This window comes from Giraffa tippelskirchi, chromosome 14, assembly GCF_054371585.1.
Source record: "Giraffa tippelskirchi isolate mGirTip1 chromosome 14, T2T-mGirTip1v1.2.pri, whole genome shotgun sequence".
NCBI lineage: Eukaryota > Metazoa > Chordata > Mammalia > Artiodactyla > Giraffidae > Giraffa > Giraffa tippelskirchi.
The window spans coordinates 27,761,609-27,779,999 of record NC_137288.1 but is presented as its reverse complement, the minus strand read 5'-3'; the positions used below and the strand labels follow the sequence as shown (position 1 = coordinate 27,779,999).

Below are 18,391 nucleotides of genomic sequence, written 5' to 3'. Positions count from 1 at the left end.
GGGAAGCAGATCTGAAATGCTGTAATAACCTCACTTGATGTAGTTAGTGATTTTTATTCTTAGAATTGAAGATTTTTACTGAAAAATCTAGACCATCTTTGTAGAATTGAAGATTTTTACTGAAAAATTTAGACCATCTTTGTCTAGTCAGTGAGTAGCTTGGTGGTTGGGATAAACATGGGTAAGAGAAAGAGTATGTTTTCCTTGAACACTGTGCTTAACCTACTTCTTTATCAGAACCGTGTTTATATTACATCTGTCCTTACGTCTTTGTCTAGACTTGGTTTTGCACACTTTTCTCACTCTATCATTTTTTTAACCTTATATTTTCTTTTGGTAATGGTTTTAAAGATTTTTAGTAACCTTAAATCTATTTTTCTGGATAGGATTTGAATAATGTTTAATTTCTTTTTGGTGTCACAGATTCTGTTTTAAATAGATAATGCAGGTTAATGGCAACAGATGTAAAAGATTAATACAATTGAAATGTAGTGACAAATAATCCACAAAGTGATTGAAAGTTTAAGCTTCTTAGAAAATATTCCATTTTATATTTATTTAAATTGTTTCCCTTTGCCATAATAATAGAAGCATGGGTGGTTTCATTTATGTGTGTATGTGTGTGTTTAGTCCTGTCCAACTCTTTGCAACCCATGACTGTAGCCCACCAGGCTCCTCGGTCCATGGACTTTTCTAGGCAAGAATACTGGAGTGGCTTGCCATTTCCTACTCCAGGGGTGTTTTCTGACCCAGGGATTGAACATACATCTCTTGCATCTCCTGTTGGCAGGCAGATTCTTTACCACTGAGCACCTGGGAAGCCCAGTTACATTTATACCAACAGATAATCCAGAAACATTAATATGTGCCTTTTACAAAAGGAACACACATTGGACTATAATAAAGGCAAACATTTTAACATATATCCTGGCTGCACGTGAGAATCACCAGGAATCTTTGTTGGGGAGGGGAGACCAAAACAGTTGCAGTCCATCAGGTTCAGTCGGCCTGGGGTTTGGCCCAGGCATTGGTATTTTTTTTTTTTTTACACTTTGTATGTTTAATTAAGATTCATATGACATCAATATGTTACAGTGTTACAACTAGTTGATATATTACTTGTGGTATATAACATTTTCCTATACTTATGTATTTTTTCTTGCTATTTATGAGAAAATAACTGGGTCATGTGTGCTATATAGAGTTTTCTATGTTCTAAGTTTAGCTGATTATGTCCCATCAGTTCAGTTCAGTTCAGGCCCTCAGTCGTGTCCAACTCTTTTTGATCCTGTGGACTGCAGCACGCCAGGCTTCCCTGTCCATCACCACCAACTCCTGGAGCTTGCTCAAACTCATGTCCATCAATGGTATTTTTAAAGAAACTTCCCAGGTGAATTTAATCGGCAGCCAGGTTTGAGAACCTCTGAAATATCCCTTTCAAAATTGAGCCTTGCATTCCTCTCCTTGTGTTACCCTGTGGTAGATTCCTGAGATCCCCCTATGGCAAGACTGGGAAAAATCCTATATAGTCAACAAAGCAGAGCATGAATAATTAAGGATTCACTGGAAGAGTTTCATTTTTTTCATAACCTAATGCGTAGCAGTTGGTTTTATCCTACTGACACCGCAGTCCTTACAGCCTTCTCCATGGACCCTCTGCTGTATTTCTTTCCTACAAACCACAGAGCATAAAGAAGGTCTTGGTGCCTTCCTGCTCCGTAATGCCGTTTCTGAACCTTTCTTTCCTGGCCTTCTTAACAAAAGCATAGATGCACACCATGTAACCAGATAAATTACCTACTGCTGACCATCAACTGCCTATTTCCCTGTCATTCTCCTCCACTGAAAACTTTCATTGTCTTCTTCTTCAGGCCTGCTGCTGTGACTTCAACATCTGCATGAATGGTCCAGCCGTGACCTGACCTCACAGGGCCTTGTTCTCATGGAAAGCCAACCTTGGCCACTCCCTCTCATTAAGAGTCAAGTTAGCCATTCAAAATCTTGATCCAGTGCTTTTCACTGTCTGACCAGAACACCTTCTATCCTTAACAGCTCTTTTCATTCCTCCATGTCTTCAACTTCAATCTCATTACCCTATCACTATATATAATATACCTTAATTCTCAACTTTCCTCCTCCCCCCATTGAATTTTACAGCCCCAAACTGTAATCCCTCTTAACTGCCACAGCTAGGTGAGTGCCACTGGCTTCCATTAATAGTGGGGAGAAGGCCAGGATATTGCTAACATTGTACTGCTGCCCTATTTCTTCACTCTCTTTCTCAGTACATCTACTTTTAAAACTTCTCATTGTCTCCACTTACTGCCTGCTTTCTTCCTCAGCCTTCTCCAGTAAGTCTTCCAGTCCTGCTGTGCTATTGAAACTAATTTTATCAAAATAAACAGTTACCTGTAGCAAATCCAGTGGCCACTTTTACTTCCTGAAGCTTTGACACAGTTGACCATGTCTTTGTTCCTAAAAATCTTTCTTATATTTGGTGTGTATATACATATATACGTGGGCTTCCTGGTGACTCCGATGGTAAAGAATCTGCCTGCAATGTGGGAAACCCGGTTTCAGTTTCTGGGCCAGGAAGATCCCCTGAAGACGGAACTGGCAACCCACTCCAGTAGTCTTGCCTGGAGAATCCCATGGACAGAGGAACCTGACAGACAATGTGGTCGCAAAGAGTTGGACATGACTGAGTGACTAAGCAAAGCACAGCATATGTATAGTTTAGTCGCTAAGTAGTGTCCGACTCTTTGCAACTCTATGGTTTCAGTTTAGGGGGAACAGATTCAGAAATTTTTACGGAGACCAGCTAAAGATCTTCATTGTCTAAAACCAGATTTTTTTACTCATATCCATCCCCACAGTCAGATCTGGGCCTCCTTTTATCACTACAGTGCTGCATTACCACTCAGGGCATAACTGTCCAAGAGGAGAGTGTTCTGGAGCAGGAGGGGCCTGTGCCCAGTGGACACTTACTGACACCTTTCCCCACACAGCTCCACCTCTAGTAATGAATATTTGGAATAGTAACATACTATCTCTTTAGAGGAAGATGAAAAGTTTGAGCACTGATGAGGATAAACCTTTAGCTCCTACAGGGATCCACATATTCCAAAGGTGAAATGATTTAGGTATCTTGTATATTTTTAGTGTAGAAGAGTATGAGCTATTTTCTCCTCCATTTAGGATGCTAACCAGACCAGTCACTGTATTTTCTAAGATGGTGGGATTAGTGTCCCTGGAGGATACTTATGACTCATGAATGGAGTCACACTATTTCCTTTCACTCATTACCCGTGACACACCAAGGTAGTCTTAAGATAGCAGATGGAGTCACATTACTCCTTCACTCATTACCCATGACACACTGAGGTAGTCTTAAGGTAGCAGATTCTTGTCTTCATTGAGAAAAGACAGATCTTTATTCCTTAGTAAAATGTAATTAATGGTATAAAGCCAGTTCCCCCTTAGATCCCTTCTGAAAAGAATATACTTACTAAAAAATGAAAAAAATGTCATTATTAGATGGTTACTCCAAAGGTGTATTCCCTATCGGGAGACCTAGAAGTAATATTATATCAAGGCCCTAGAATAAGATGTTTTCAAGTCTTGCTTTTCATTGAGACAACTGGTGAATAAGCTTACATTCTATTTTCCATAGGAGTAATAATAAGCATTATAAAAATCTAAGTACAGCTTGTAAGAGCACTCTTAATATGAGAAAGAGTGGCCAGATTCTAACACACTGCTGTTTATTTTTATTTCCCATTCTCCTTTAGGTATTCTAATCTTATTTTGAATTTGTTTTCCTTGATGGTGGATGCAAACATTCCAGATATTGCTCTTGAACCAGATAAGACTGTGAAAAAGGTAATTTTCATATACTCTCAGATATCATAGTCTACTTTTCATACTTAAGAAGTATCAAGGTTTTGACAACCCATTTCCCCTTGTCCTGAACCCTAGACTCTTAAGTAATATAAATTAAGAAAGAGACCTTGTGTATATTTCTTGTTGATGTTTCAGAATACAACAGCCTCTCAAGCCCTCTGCGACTAGTTTTATTCCCGTCCCTGTTCATGCCCATAGTCACATGAGTAGCTCACTATATCAAGAGAGGAAGCTTACTATCACCATCCTACTCCTTGTCCTAAAAAGTTTAGCTTCTCTTTAATATTCCTACTAGGATACCTGATTCCTGGTACTCCCAGACCAAGCATGCTAAGAATCAGAAACAAGATATTATAATAGTATATAGAAGAAAACAGTTGTTTATCTTTCCCATTCATACCCTTGGTTACAGGCGTTTGTTACTGTGTCAGGAGAGTAGAGACCTGCTTTTAACTTAACTTGCAAAGAGAAGCATGAAAGAAAGCTGTCACATAGATGAGCAGTTATTCGGAACTATCTTACCCTGAGATACAGTGAGAGATGGGAGAAAGGAGTAACAGATTTGAAGATATTTTTTTCATTCAAATTAATTTCTGACTCTGATTCACTGAAAGTGAAAGTCGCTCAGTTGTGTTCGACTCTCTGCGACCCCATGAACTATAGAGTCCATGGAATTCTCCAGGCTAGAATACTGGAGTGGGTAGCCTTTCCCTTTTCCAGGGGATCTTTCCAGCCCAAGGATTGAACCCAGGTCTCTCACATAGCACGCAGATTCTTTACCAGCTAAGCCATTGAGTTGGGTGTATATAACACATTTTATTTATCCAAAGATAACATAAAATGATCTTAAATATCAGAGTGCTTATTAATAATGAAATTCAAAGATAGTATAGCTTTTTAACTTATAGAAGTATAAAACTACTAAAGTTGTAAGATGGAATTTCGCTGGTGGCTGTAAATAACATTTCTTACCAAAAGCCCTAAGTTCTCATGTAATTGACTGAGCATTATTAGAAACATACCTTTGTGGGTTAAACATTGTCTTGGTCCATTTGGGCTGCTATATATATCAATATAACAAAATACCAGAGACTAGGTAGCTTGTAAACAACAGAAATTTATTTCTTATGCTTCTGGAAGCTCTAAGTACTAGGCCAGGGTGCCAGAATGGTCAACTTAAAGCCCTTTTGGGGTCAAAGGGCACTTCTTAGGGTGGACGGCACCAGGAAGCTCTTTGGGGTCTTTTTTATAAGAGCACTAATCATTCATGAGAGCTCCACCCTCATAATCTAAGTACCTTCCAAAAGGTCCACTTACTGATACTATCACATTGGACATTAATATTTCAATATGGATTTGGAAGGTACAAAAATATTTACATAATTGCAAACATGAATGAAGCTAATCTCTTTTACTTAATTTTATGAGTCTTTGACAATGAGAGAGATTTTAATGTAAATCTTATTGTTTAACATTTAAGAAAATTATGCACTTTTTAGGATTTCGTTTATTATTTTTTAGGAAGTACTGTTTCAAAACTGCTCACCCCGGCCAAACTAGGAAATGGACTACTTATCACTTTAGGTTTTGATGTGGGTTATTTTTTTCAACATAAGCTCATTCATCGAGAAACATAAGTAATTGATGAAAATTTTCTTAGCCAAAACTGATGACTACACCAGATTTCAAATGTTGTTGCTTTTGTGTGCCTCTGTGTGTGTTGCTATTTTTAGGGTCTGTTGTTGCTGTTTATTTTAAACCCATTTATCTCTGTCATATGTTCACTCTTGCCTCACTTCATTTATGTTCAGAACTCATTTATAAAAGTTCTGATGTAGTTGTCAAATGGAGTCTTCTTGTTTCTTCTTGCCAGTATGTAGTTTTTGTTCTTATTAGATCTTTTATTTCAACTTTTCCTGTTACAAAATCTTGATTTTATTGTTTAAACTTTTGTTACCAACTATCTTTATGGCATCATCTTCAAAATATTTAATATTTAATATTTAATCATTGCAAAGTTCCACAATATTTTCCTTTTTTCCACAGTATATTTTAGTATATATATATCAATTTATTTTTAATTTTTTGAAACTGACTACTCATTTTATTGTGCTTCACAGATAATTGTGTTTCTTACAAATTTTGAAGGTTATAGTAACTGTGTTGAGCAAGTCTGTTGGTGTCATTTTTCCAACATTCACTCACTTTGTGTCGCTGTGTCACATTTTGGTAATACAATATTTCAAACAAAGGGTATCTTATCTACTTTTGAAAGACAGTGCAGAGGCTGAGATTTACAAGTTTGCATCCTTTTGCTTGATAAGTAATATGTCTTATCTGGATTTCCAGTTTTTCCAAGAGTTCCAAGGGTGCTGCTCCAGTGAAGTGTTGATAAATGTTCAACTACTGGCTCTCTAAAAAATAATGTCTCTAAGTTTATTTTAATTTGCATTAATATAAGGGAAGTATAGCACAAAATTTAAAAATAATAATAAAATGTTCTATAGTCTTTCTCTTTCTTTTTTAAAAAAAAAAAAGGACACTCTGCAGATTGATTCGAGTGCAGCCTTAGCTAACGAGGTGTAAAAGGACAGAGTTTGGAGCTGATAGAGATAACCAGAAAGTCAGAGGAGAGATGGTAGAAGGGTGAAAGGTACAGAGGTTAAAGGACAGGGGTAGAATAACAAGTAGCCTAACATAAGTCTATATGTATGATAACAAATCAACCATTTTTATGGCTTTCATCTTTTTTCTTATAAAAAAGAATGTCTTCATATTCTGTAAATAACATTTTCTTTATATGTTAAATACATATCTTCTGTTTGTAATTTAAGCACTTCTATAAGTATGCAGGCTTTGACAAATTAGGTTAAATGTTTATTTTGATTCTCCTGCCCTATAGTGTTTTTGACATGCTTAAAAAAATAGTTTTCAAAATTCTCAGACATGACCTCTGTTAAGTAGAAATCAAGAAATACAATGGAATAAATTCTTTAACTGCGATCCAGAAATGGGAGAGAGAGTTGATTGAAGGTATACTTTTAGATCGCCCTCCACCAAATTGTCCTTCACTTGTTCTACCTACCTCTCTTTTACCTGCTCTCTCCTGAGGCTGCAGGGCTGTAGGATCACCCGGTATACCTGCAGTGCAGTAAAGAGAAAGGGCGCTGAGTGGGCCGTGGGTGGTGTGGTGGTGGTGGTGGTGGTGGTTGTGGTGGTGGTTGTTCTGTTGCCTAGTTGTGTCCGACTCTTTGTGACCCCATGGACTGTAGCACGTCGGCCTCCCTGTCTCTCAGCATCTCCTGCAGTTTGCCCAAGTTCATGTTTATTGCATCCGTGATGGGTTGTAGTACTGTCTGCCTTTCCTTCTTCCTGATTTTATAGGAGACTCCATACTTAAAAAGAAATACTAAATGTGGACCACTTTTTAGCCACTTGAAAACCCCATTTTCTTCTAGCCTGTCTTTTCAGAAGTTTATATGGATCATTTATAAGAGGAGAAAGGAGTAAGTACAGTGGTTACTGAGATGGTCTGGAAGTGTGAGCCACTTAACGTCAGTTAAAGGTCCCTGGGTTGGCTTCCTAAATTCTCTGTCCCAGTTTCTGTGTCTTACAGATTGAGCTACTATCTACGTCAGAGCCATCTGAGAGTAGAATGAATACTGCATGTAAAGTGCTTTGCACCGTGTTAGCATGAAGTAGTCGGGCATGGCAACCCGCTCCAGTATTCTTGCCTAGAGAATTCCATGGACAGAGGAGCCTGGTGGGTTACAGTCCATGGGGTCGCAGAGTTGGACACAGTTGAGCTCTAACACACAGTCATTTGGTAACATTTGCTTGTGTGTTTTAGGGAACTATTCTGATGTATATCTCTACTAATCTTTCTAGTTCTTATTGTTATTCAGAATCAACTGTATATTTTAATATGAAGTAATGAAAAAGTCCTCAGTCTTTAGAAATTATAGGTCATATTGAAGTAGTTCTTTGCAAAAGTATAAGGAACTCCTATAGGAAAGGGGACATCTTAGAAGATCTAATTTATAGTTTATTTTTTGTCTGTTTTTAAATTTGCAGGGCTGAACAGAATTATATTTTCTATTCACTTTGTTAATATTTTTCTGGGAAAAAAATATTTGCAACCAACCAAGATAGGGTGATATAAAGAGCGTATAGCAAAAAGTAAAGTTCCACATTCAGGAGAATAGTATTCAGAACTCCTTATAGGTATGAACCATTTCTTTGCTGTAAAAATAGGTCATTGTAATAATATCCGTATCTGTTTGTTCTTGTCTCTTCGAAATGTTATGTTTTTCTTTATTCAAAAGCTCATAGGCTGTGACCTTGCAGGTTCAGGATAAATTTCGTTTAGACCTGTCTGACGAGGAGGCAGTGCATTACATGCAGAGTCTGATTGACGAGAGTGTCCATGCTCTGTTCGCTGCGGTGGTGGAGCAGATTCACAAGTTTGCCCAGGTGAGTTCTCTGATGGCAGTGCGTTCATCTCAGCGTCTCCGTGTTTTACCACAGAATCCTCTCAGAACCATGCTTTTCTCTGCAAATGACACATCTTTTCTGATTTTTTTATCAAGCCTTCTTGACCTCTCACCAACCTTCCAACGTGAATGTGTTTGATACACTAATAACTCTAAAACATGCCACTGAAATGTTCTTAGTAACTAAATTGTATAGCGTCACCATAGGCGTATCTGTACATTGTAGTCAGTGGTGCCTATAAACCCTTCTTGAGAATGATCTTGGGCCTGGTGGAGGCCTTGACAAGTGAGACTTGGACACTTGTTGGGTTTGGTAAATGGTGAAGTGTTAGGAAAGGAGGTTAGAAGCTGAGAAAGCAATGGCATGCGTAGCACACACAGAAAGATCTGTCTATAGACTTATGGTTTGCAGACTCTTCTACAGTTGTTTGAGGGAAGACTTTTTTTACACTAGCCTTGATGATAAACCTCAGATTTAAAACTTATTTTAATTTTGAATTTCATAATGAGGATGATGATGGAAGTGGTTAGCAAAGGCCGCTCTCCTCTCCCACATCCTCCTGTGAACTCCTTCCTGACTTTACACATTCAGTTAATAATAATTTTACTAATTCTGTAAGCTCAAAGCTTGTCTGTTTTAACTTCTCCCTCACCCAGCATACAGGATGTCACAAAGCCTTGTGAGTTTCCTTAACTGTTTTTTAATTATCATTTTCTGTCATTTCCCACTATTGGCATTTTAACCTAGTTTTTCACTTTATGATACTTTGGGTAACTAAAATCCTTCATAACTGCTTTGTTTTAGTTTGTTTTTTTTTTCTCTCAGCATTCTTATTTTTATTCGACTCAGTATTCCAATCAGATATATCTTCACGAATACCGTTTTACCTTCCTTTATGTAATTTAAATATGAAAAGTGTTTCCCTGTTGCCTACAAGTGACATCCAGTCTCTAGCAATTCAGGGCCTTCAGATCGTTGTGTTCTAACCTGCTTTCTAAGCTATTCCCGAATGCCCTCTTTTTCTCAATGTTTTTGTTCTCTTCCATTTTTCTGGCTACTTAGCTCTTTTCTTCAGCCCAGAATATCTGTCTCCTTAATAATGAATCTCCTGTGAGTGCCTGCTTGCTAAAATCCAACATGTCCTTCCAAGATCTGTTAACGCCACTCTGATTCATCTTCCTCTGAATATTAATAGTACTTTGTACTTTTATTATGAGTTTCACTTACATTTTGTTTTCTATTATAAATATTTGAATTACCTTATAACTCCTAAAATGCAAGCTTCTTAAAGACTGGGATGTGTATCAGTGACCCAGAAACACAATGCCTTTAGACACTTAAGAAATATCTAATGAATATAAGGGAATTTTTTTTTCCTATAAATGTTAGCTGATATTCTTTCTCTGTTGTAACAAAAAATGTTTCTTGTCTCTGAACACCAGTCTGAGTCATATTTTATTATAAGTGCCAACTCAAGCTTTGCTGTACCTGCCATTAATCGTCATCACTTCTCAAGAGAGTAAACTGTGACTCAGAGGGTAAGTTAAGTGAGTTGTCAAAGTCACCAGGCTAGTTAGTGGCAGACCTGGATCAACATACAGCACAGCAGAATATTTTAGAACTGTAAGGGGAAAAAGCCCAGGAAGGTATAATGACTTAGCCAACTTCATGTGTCTAATGAGGGGCAGAATCAAGGCTTGAACCCAGATCTTCTGACCCCCATATCCAACTAGTGATAAGCTAGATTATTTTCTAGCTTATCCAACTTAAGTCTTCTTTATCAGAATCCTATATACTTTTTTTAATTTTTATTGAGGTATAGTTTATTTACAATGTTATAAAAGTTTCAGGTATACAGCATAGTCATTCACAAGAATCCCAAGAAGTTAACTTGAAAATGCTCATGCTGTCTTTCAAGTTTCTTTAAATATGTCGTCTGTGAGGGCGTCCCTGGTAGCTCAGTGGTAAAGCATCTGCCTCCCAATACAGGAGACATGGGTTGGATCCCTGATCTAAAAAGATCCCACATGGTGTGGAGCAACTAAGCCCATGCACCATAACTATTGAGCCTGTGCTCTAGAGCCTGGGAGCCGTAACTACTGAAGCCTCCATGCCCTAGAGCCCGTGCTGCACAAGGGAAGCCACCACAGTGAGAAACCCAAGCACCACAACTAGATTCTAGCCCCCTCTCTCCACAGCTGGAGAAAAGTCTGTGCAGAGACGAAGACCCAGCACAGCCAAAGAATAAATTAATAATAAATAACTAATTTTTTTGAATGTCACCTATGTTCATACTGTTATACAACAAACAATATCAATATGAGTAACATTAAGACATTAACTTTAATTGGAACTTGCTTAGGTATTGAAGGGTACCAGAGATACTAAACAAGGTCTTAACTTCACCTAAGTCTTTTCAGATTATAAAATTATAGATGCATAGTTGTTTCTTAACTAATCTCTGAGGAAGTGTATTTTCCTTTGAAATTCACATTCCTATATATGCATTTTCTAAGTATTGATAACTAGTAAATCACACGCACACTCAAGTTTTGATGATCAACATGTGTTTTTTTGTCACTCAGCATTTATTATAAGGATGCATTTTGCTAATTGATTTTATGCTAATTTTAGTGCATTCCTATTAATCATTATGGATTATAGAACCCAGTTTTTATAATATGGAGGTGGACATGTTAATAGAAGTTCTTCCTGCATTAAAGAGATATTCTTAAAAACGACTGAAAAATTGCTAGATAACAGTTGCTATGTTGACATGCTGAAAGGCTTATTTTATTCCATCATGCCATTTGCTAGGAAGGGTTGAGATTAAACACTGCAATATTTGTTGCCTAGCAACACCCACCTACTAGTGGTGGAAATTTTCCACTGAAAACCAGTTTTATTTGGGTCAGTGTCTTTGAAATTGCATCATCAGAGCGCTTCCCTTCAAAATTATCTTAAAGGGCTTTCTAGTCTTGTCTGTCCAAAAAGGTGGAGACCACTTAGTTTGGGTCACTTCCTGCTCTAAAACTATGCCTTTCATTGGAAATCTCTCATATTGCAGCCCATTTCTTTCTAGTTTCTGCTTTTTCCTGTCTGTCTCTCTTCGTTGATTGATGGTAGAAGTCTGGAGAAAGGGGTGGGGGATGATTTCCATTAATCTTAATACATATTACATCTAATTACATGAATATAGATTCAGGTTAGAGATATATTTTTGGAACACTAAGTGTAAAAATCTATGAACAGATTGGAAATTTTAGGTGAGTTCCAGCTCAGCATACTAAGAGCACATCCCACTGCCGTCCATCTGGCAGGAATCCTTCCTTAGCCCCTTTGGTATTCAAGGAGGAAGAGCACAGCGCCAAGCAGAAAGAAGGGCACAGGAATGTGCAGCCCCAGTGCACCTTTGATGAAGGGAAGCCAGCTGTGCACACACGCTCTCACACTGGAGGAGATTAAAACACACACCATGAAAGGAGGATCCGAGTATGTTTGTTACGCCTGACATTTCCCCGTATCTAACAGATGTGTCAGGGACTCTCCCTCCGAAGTAATTCAGGTCCTACGTTCCTCCCATAACATGACATCTTACCATGCTGAATGTGATTCCAGTATTGAAAGTTCTTGGGGGGTTTTTTTGGTCCAACATGGCCTCTAAAGACAAGCCATCTGCCCCATCTGCTGCTCAAACACAGAATTAGGGGTTTTGCCTCAGTCCTGAGGGGAAAGCTTCCTATTTTGCTTTTATTCATTTTATTTATAATCCGTTTTACCTTTATGTACGGACCTTAGTGCTTAAACCCTGTGTAGAATGTGTCCTCTGTGACTGCTCTGCTCGCAGATGCAAAAGATGCCCGGAGAAGAGACTGGAACATCATTTCTGATTTTACATTATATGGACCTTATTTTACCATTAGGAATAAAGAACAGAAATGTAAAACACTCCATTGATCAAAACATAAAGTTTCCAAGCAACAAGTATCTTTTAATTTCGTGGCTGCAGTCACTGTCCACATTGATTTTGAAGCCCAGGAAAATGAAATCAGCCTCCGTTTTCACATTTTCCATATCTGTTTGCCATGAAGTGATTAAAGCCAGGTGCCATGATCTTTATTTTTTGGATGTTGAGTTTTAAGCCAGTTTTTCCACTCTTTCACCTTTTCTTCACTTTCTGCCATTAAAGTGGGTCTGCATATCTGAGGTTATTGATATTTCTCCCGGCAATCTTGATTCCAGCTTGTGCTTCATCCAGCCCAGCATTTCACATGATATACTCTGCACAGAAGTTAAATAAGCAGGGTGACAATATACAGCCTTGAAGTACTCCTTTCTCAATCTGTAGCAAGTCTGTTGATCCATCTCCGGTTCTAACTGTTGCTTCTTGACCTCCACACAGGTTTCTCAGGAGGCAAGTAAGGTGGTCTGGTATTCCCATCTCTTTAAGAATTTCCCACAGTTTGTTGTGATCCACACAGTCAAAGACTTGAGTGCATTCAATGAAGCAGAAGTAGATGTTTTTCTGGAATTCTCTAGTTTTTTCTATGAACCAGTGAATGTTGGCGATTTGATCTCTTGTTCGTCTGTCTTGTCTAAATCCAGTTTGTACATCTGGGAATTCTTGGTTCATGTACTGTTGAAGCCTACCTGGAAGGATTTTGAGAATTACCTCGTTAGCATGTCAAATGAGCATGATTGTGCAGTAGTTTGAACATTCTTTGGCATTGCCCTTCTTGGGGATTGAAATGAAAACTGACCTTTTCCAGTCCTGTGACCATTGCTGAGTTTTCCAAGTTTGCTGGCATATTGAGTGCAGCGCTTTAACAACATCATCTTTGTTAATATATTAATGTTACATTAATGGCCCCAAACATCTTTGTTAGTGTCTCCAAAACAGGTCTTTACTGGGTCTTTCTTATTCTTTCAGCACTGCTTCCTTTGATTTTTTTCCAGACCATTTCTGTACTCTGTATTGTGCATTGGCTTCACAATGTGTGGAATAAATTAACAATTTTCACAGTCTCTAAAAATATTGCACCAAAAACTTGGCTTATTACTCAGAGTATTAATCATCTATCACTGTAGAATTCAGTGGAATTTTTGCCTTCCTAGTTCTAGATTTGTCTGCTATTTAATAATGAAGTCATCTTGAGCTTACAGTTAGCAAACATTCCTTCCCCAAAATATTTGCTCATATAAACTGGAATTACCTGAAGCTTGTGTTGTTGTTCTTTGTCTTTTTTTTCCATTAAAGAATTACATGTTTGTCCTATTCTAAGTTTTTTGACTATAAACTGTTGTTTCTCTTCTTTGTGAAGAAAGAAGCTAATTATTTTCTTTTTGTTGTTGTTGTTTTTAATTTTTGTAGTACTGGAGAAAATGAAACTGGGTTTGGCCCGTCAAGATGATTGTCACTGTAAGAAAACAAAATGAAGACTTAAGACTGTCAAACAAGAAGAGAACGTTTAGTCTTGAAGATACCATATATCCTAAGTGCTTCACAGTGCCTGTTTCCCTGGATGTCATTGCTTAAATGCAATCTTGAATGGTTTGTTTGAAGTATTGTATATATTTATTTTCAAATGTACACATTGTTAATAAGCTGAGAAGTTACGAATCTTGTTCCAGAACCATGTACATATTATGAGAGTTCTCAAGGAATTTTATGTTGAAATAGTAAAACATTTTAGTCTTCAACTTTGAAAGCCCGTTTTTTTCCTTCATCTCTTCATGTCAGCAGAGCAGCTGTATGAACTTGGACATCTCCCTTGTGCTTGTTTGCTTTGTCTCTCAGTCCCTTGTACCCTTTCTCTGTGTTCCTCCTCCCCACTAGATTTTTTTTTTTTTGGCCCGATCTTTAATACTTCAAGTTTTACATGTTATACCTATTCTTTTATACTTTGAGAAATATATATATTTCAAATAAGACAGCCATTTTTTCTTACTTACAAATACTGGGAATTTTGTTTTGTTTGTTTTGTAGTTCACATTTCTCCTGGGCTGTTCATACGTAAGTAATTATCTGAATACTTAGCCAAAAGGTAATATGGCAGCAGTTTTTCATATTGAACCTAAGATATTTTTACATGTAAGCATAAATTGTCTTTGCACAATAAATTTTTTTATGAAAACTTAGTTTTCAAGAGCTTTTAAAAGTAACTCTCCTAGACCTGTTCATGTAATCTACCCTTTTTGATTAAAGCAAAATAATTTTTAGTGTTTTAAGACTAGAAGTCCTACTAGTTCATCTGGGTTTTTTGCCTAAGAGAACTTTAGCAAAAAAGGAACAAACACAAATGAGAAGAGCAGAACAGTAGTAATCTTGGCAAATGTGTTGTAAAGTCATATGATTTTGTTTTGGAAGCTAAACAATATCTCTTTTGATGCTGAATAAATATTTAATAGCAAATGATAGAAAAAAATTAAGGTTATATTAAGGCAGAGTTTCAGAAAATGTCATTATAATGTTACCAAATTCATATCTGTGAGTTTACCACATTAGAGTGGGGTTACCAGCTGGAAAGCAAGTGTATAATTAAGAGGTAATCTTAGAGGCATATAGAATGTGACTTGTATAAAACATTCGTGCAGATTAGAAAAATGGTAAAGATGAAGATACCTCTGAAAATTATCATAAGAGAATAATGCCTAATCTAATTGGCAAGCTCCATTCTCTCTCTTACTTTTTCTTTGCTTCATATATTTTCATCATTTTTTGTAACCAATCTGCATCGTTATTCTTCTCGTCCTGTTGCTATTGGTACCTCCTTCTAAAGTTGCCTCAAAATGGCACTGCTAAAAGTGACCGCTCCAACTTTCTGAACTCTTTTAATTCTTTATTTGTAGCTTTTTAATTGGCATTCAGTACAGTAAGGTATTTTTATTGTAGTTGCATCTCCTGTTACAGAAGTCAGCAAACGTTTTCTATAAAGGGCCAAGACAGTGAATATCTTCAGCTTTGGAAAGCATATGATCTTGGTCACAACAGTGAACTCTGTTGTATGAGTAAAACAATCACAGACAACATGTAACCAAATGTTATGGCCAGATTTGACCCTCAGGCCATAATTTGCTGACGTCTGTTTGAATTAACTGTAGGTCAAACTGTATCATCTTAATCATCTTTATAAACTCTGTAACATTTTGCATAGATAGTACTATGTATATTTATATCACATGCTCTGTAAATGTTTTTGAACTAGTATGAAAATGTATAGTGGCAAACACAACTAGTAAGGTGGGTTGATTATGAGGTTGATTATGAGTGACCTTGTATCCTGTGCAAACTTTATAGGGATTATGAGAGAGAGCTTTCTAGGAAGGAAGACCTGTATTGACTAAGGAAGGATAGTGGCTTTGGTTTTGCAGAACGTATTTTGGCTGTGGGTGGCGACCCTGTATCATAAAGAAAAATGATTCATCAGTCTCCATTTCTACTGCTAAAAGCAACCTCTGTGCTCCTACTATTTCCCCCAAATACCATTTTTTTATCATGTAGCCCATATTTTTATTATCATAGCCATTCAGATTTTTGACAATGTTTACAGTGTTTCAAGCACAGTGCTTTCTTTGAGTTTGAAGAAAGTGTTTCTGAGGACACGTGCTTTAATTTAGAAGTGGGAGTGTACTCTAGTATTCAGAGTGAGATTTTTGAACTGGGGAGAGAAAATGTGGATGGCAGCCACTGTGAGTGGGGCTATCAGAAAGAAGTAAAGTGTGGTTCACATCCCTAAATAAGGGGTTCATATAATCTGACTTTTTTTACTGTCCATATGCTAGGGTAATGTAGTCCCCAGCTCATTTGTATTGTAAGGTTTTCAGGTGGGTATTTATTATAATCACAGTCAGCAATAATTTATGAAAACTTACTATTACATGTCAGAATTATACTAATTGCTTCATATGCCTTGTATATCACTATTCTGTATAACAGTCCTGAGGTAGAATTCCTTCCCCATTTTATAGAACTTTAAGGCAAGTGAATTACCTGCCCAAGGTAAGGCTGCAAAGTGAGAGCAGAGTTAGGGTCTGAAGTTGAGTTACTCATTTCCGTGATCAGTCTTGACCATCAATATCTCCTGGCTTTCATTTCTCACAGAGACAATGGTGATAGTACTGAAAGCCTATTCCTTATTTTTCTTTTTTTGAACAGAATTAGCAAAGATACAGGCAGTAGTCAATAAATTAAATTTCTAAGAAACTGAGTCATGTCATCATGCAGCAGATTCATACTTGCCTTGAAACAGAAAATCTGTCAATCCTAAAGGAAATCAATCCTGAATATTCTTTGGAAGGACTGATGCTGAAGCTGAAGCTCCAATACTTTGGCCCCCTGATGGGAAGAACTGACTCATTGGAAAAAACCCTGATGCTGGGAAAGATTGAAGGCAGGAGGAGAAGGGGACAACAGAGGATGAGATGGTTGGATGGCATCACCAACTCAATGGACATGAGTTTGAGCAAGCTCCGGGATTTGGTGATGAACAGGGAGGCCTGGCGTGCTGCAGTCCACAGGGTCGCAAAGAGTCAGACATGACTGAGCGACTGAACTGAAATAGGAAATCAGTCAATAAAAACATGAAGGCAAAATAAATCTTAACCTGCAATTGTTAACCTACAATCACAATATCCTTTATATTTTTGCACATAGACCTAACATTCCAGGTTTTTTTGTTGTTGTTTCATTAAGAATTGCCTTTCCTGCAGTGATGAGCTCCCCACAAGAACATGCCTCTGGCAAAGGATCTCCATCTCTCTCCAGAAGAGAAGAGGAAACACAAGAAGAAGTGCCTGGTGCAGAGTCCTAACTCCTGTTTCATGGATGTGAAGTGCCCAGGATGCTATAAAATCACCACTATCTTTAGCCATGTACAAACACAGTAGTTTTGTGTGTTGGCTGCTCTACTGTCCTCTGCCAGCCTACAGGAGGAAAAGGAAGGCTTACAGAAGGATGCTCCTTCAGGCAGAAGCAGCACGAAAAGTACCCTGTATCAAGATGAATGGGAAACCATCCCAATAAACACATTTTGGATACAAAAAAAAAAGTAAAGGATTGAGACTCTTGGGATGTTTTGTGTTGTGGGGGGAAGGCAGGTAAATTTCAAAAACAACATGAATTTTCTATAATTAAATATGGAAAATATACCAGATTTCTGAAATTAATAATTTGATATGTTAACACTTCACCATAAAGAATGCATACCACCTGGATGGGATCCTGGTACAGCTAAAAACTAAAGAAATTCATATTAAGTGTGAACTAGTTTTAAAAAAAAAATAGTAGTCTCAAAGTATAAGGCAGTTACTTTATAGAAAATCCCATAGTTTGAGTTTGTTTAATTTTCCTCAAATTGTGTTGTTTTTGGTAGGAACACTTCAAAAAAAAAAAATGCTGTGTACTTCTTATAACCTTATCAGAAAACACATGATATGAATTTGTTCTGTGCCTGGTCATGGAAACTTTCATCACTTGGTAAAAATACATTTTCCAGCTTTTTTCAAACTCTCTAGTTCAGTTGCTCATTCATGTCTGACTCTTTGTGACCCCATCGACTGCAGCACACCAGGCTTCCCTGTCCATCACCAACTCGTAGAGCTTGCTCAGCTGATGTCCAGTGAGTCAGTGTTGCCATCCAACCATCTCATCCTCTGTGGTCCCCTTCTCCCGCCTTAAATCTTTGCCAGCATCAGGGTCTTTTCCAATGAGTCAGTTCTTCACATTAAGTGGCCTAAGTGTTGGAGCTTCAGCTTCAGCATCAGTCCTTCCAGTGAATATTCAGGACTGATCTCCTTTAGGATTGATTGGTTTGATCTCCTTGCAGTCCAAGGGACTCTCAAGAGTCTTCTCCAACACCACAGTTCAAAAGCAGGACTTCTTCAGCGCTCAGCTTTCTTTATGGTCCAACGCTCACATCCATACATCACTACTGGAAAAACTTCAAACTCTGAAGTTAATTTGTATTTGAAACTTACAAATTAGCAATTTATAAGT

General features: G+C 37.6%; 1 protein-coding gene and 1 pseudogene across 6 annotated transcripts in view; both read left to right on the top strand.

Annotated features, from left to right (window-relative positions):
- PIK3C3 (phosphatidylinositol 3-kinase catalytic subunit type 3) overlaps positions 1-14,105 on the top strand; it is a 176,281-nt gene extending 162,176 nt beyond the window's left edge. For 5 of the 6 annotated variants that reach the window (XM_081563196.1, XM_081563199.1, XM_081563198.1 and 2 more), the window contains 3 exons: positions 3,792-3,882; positions 8,251-8,376; positions 13,769-14,105. In XM_081563196.1, the coding sequence (XP_081419322.1) occupies positions 3,792-3,882; positions 8,251-8,376; positions 13,769-13,783 (232 nt within the window). In that variant the 3' untranslated portion in view covers positions 13,784-14,105. Of the gene's footprint in view, positions 1-1,871; positions 3,883-8,250; positions 8,377-13,768 lie in introns of all 6 variants that reach the window. The other variant, XR_014075038.1, reaches the window with a different exon arrangement.
- Positions 14,106-17,110: 3,005 nt separating this feature from the next.
- On the top strand, positions 17,111-17,399 carry LOC145534864 (small ribosomal subunit protein eS27 pseudogene; annotated as a pseudogene).
- Positions 17,400-18,391: the final 992 nt, after the last annotated feature.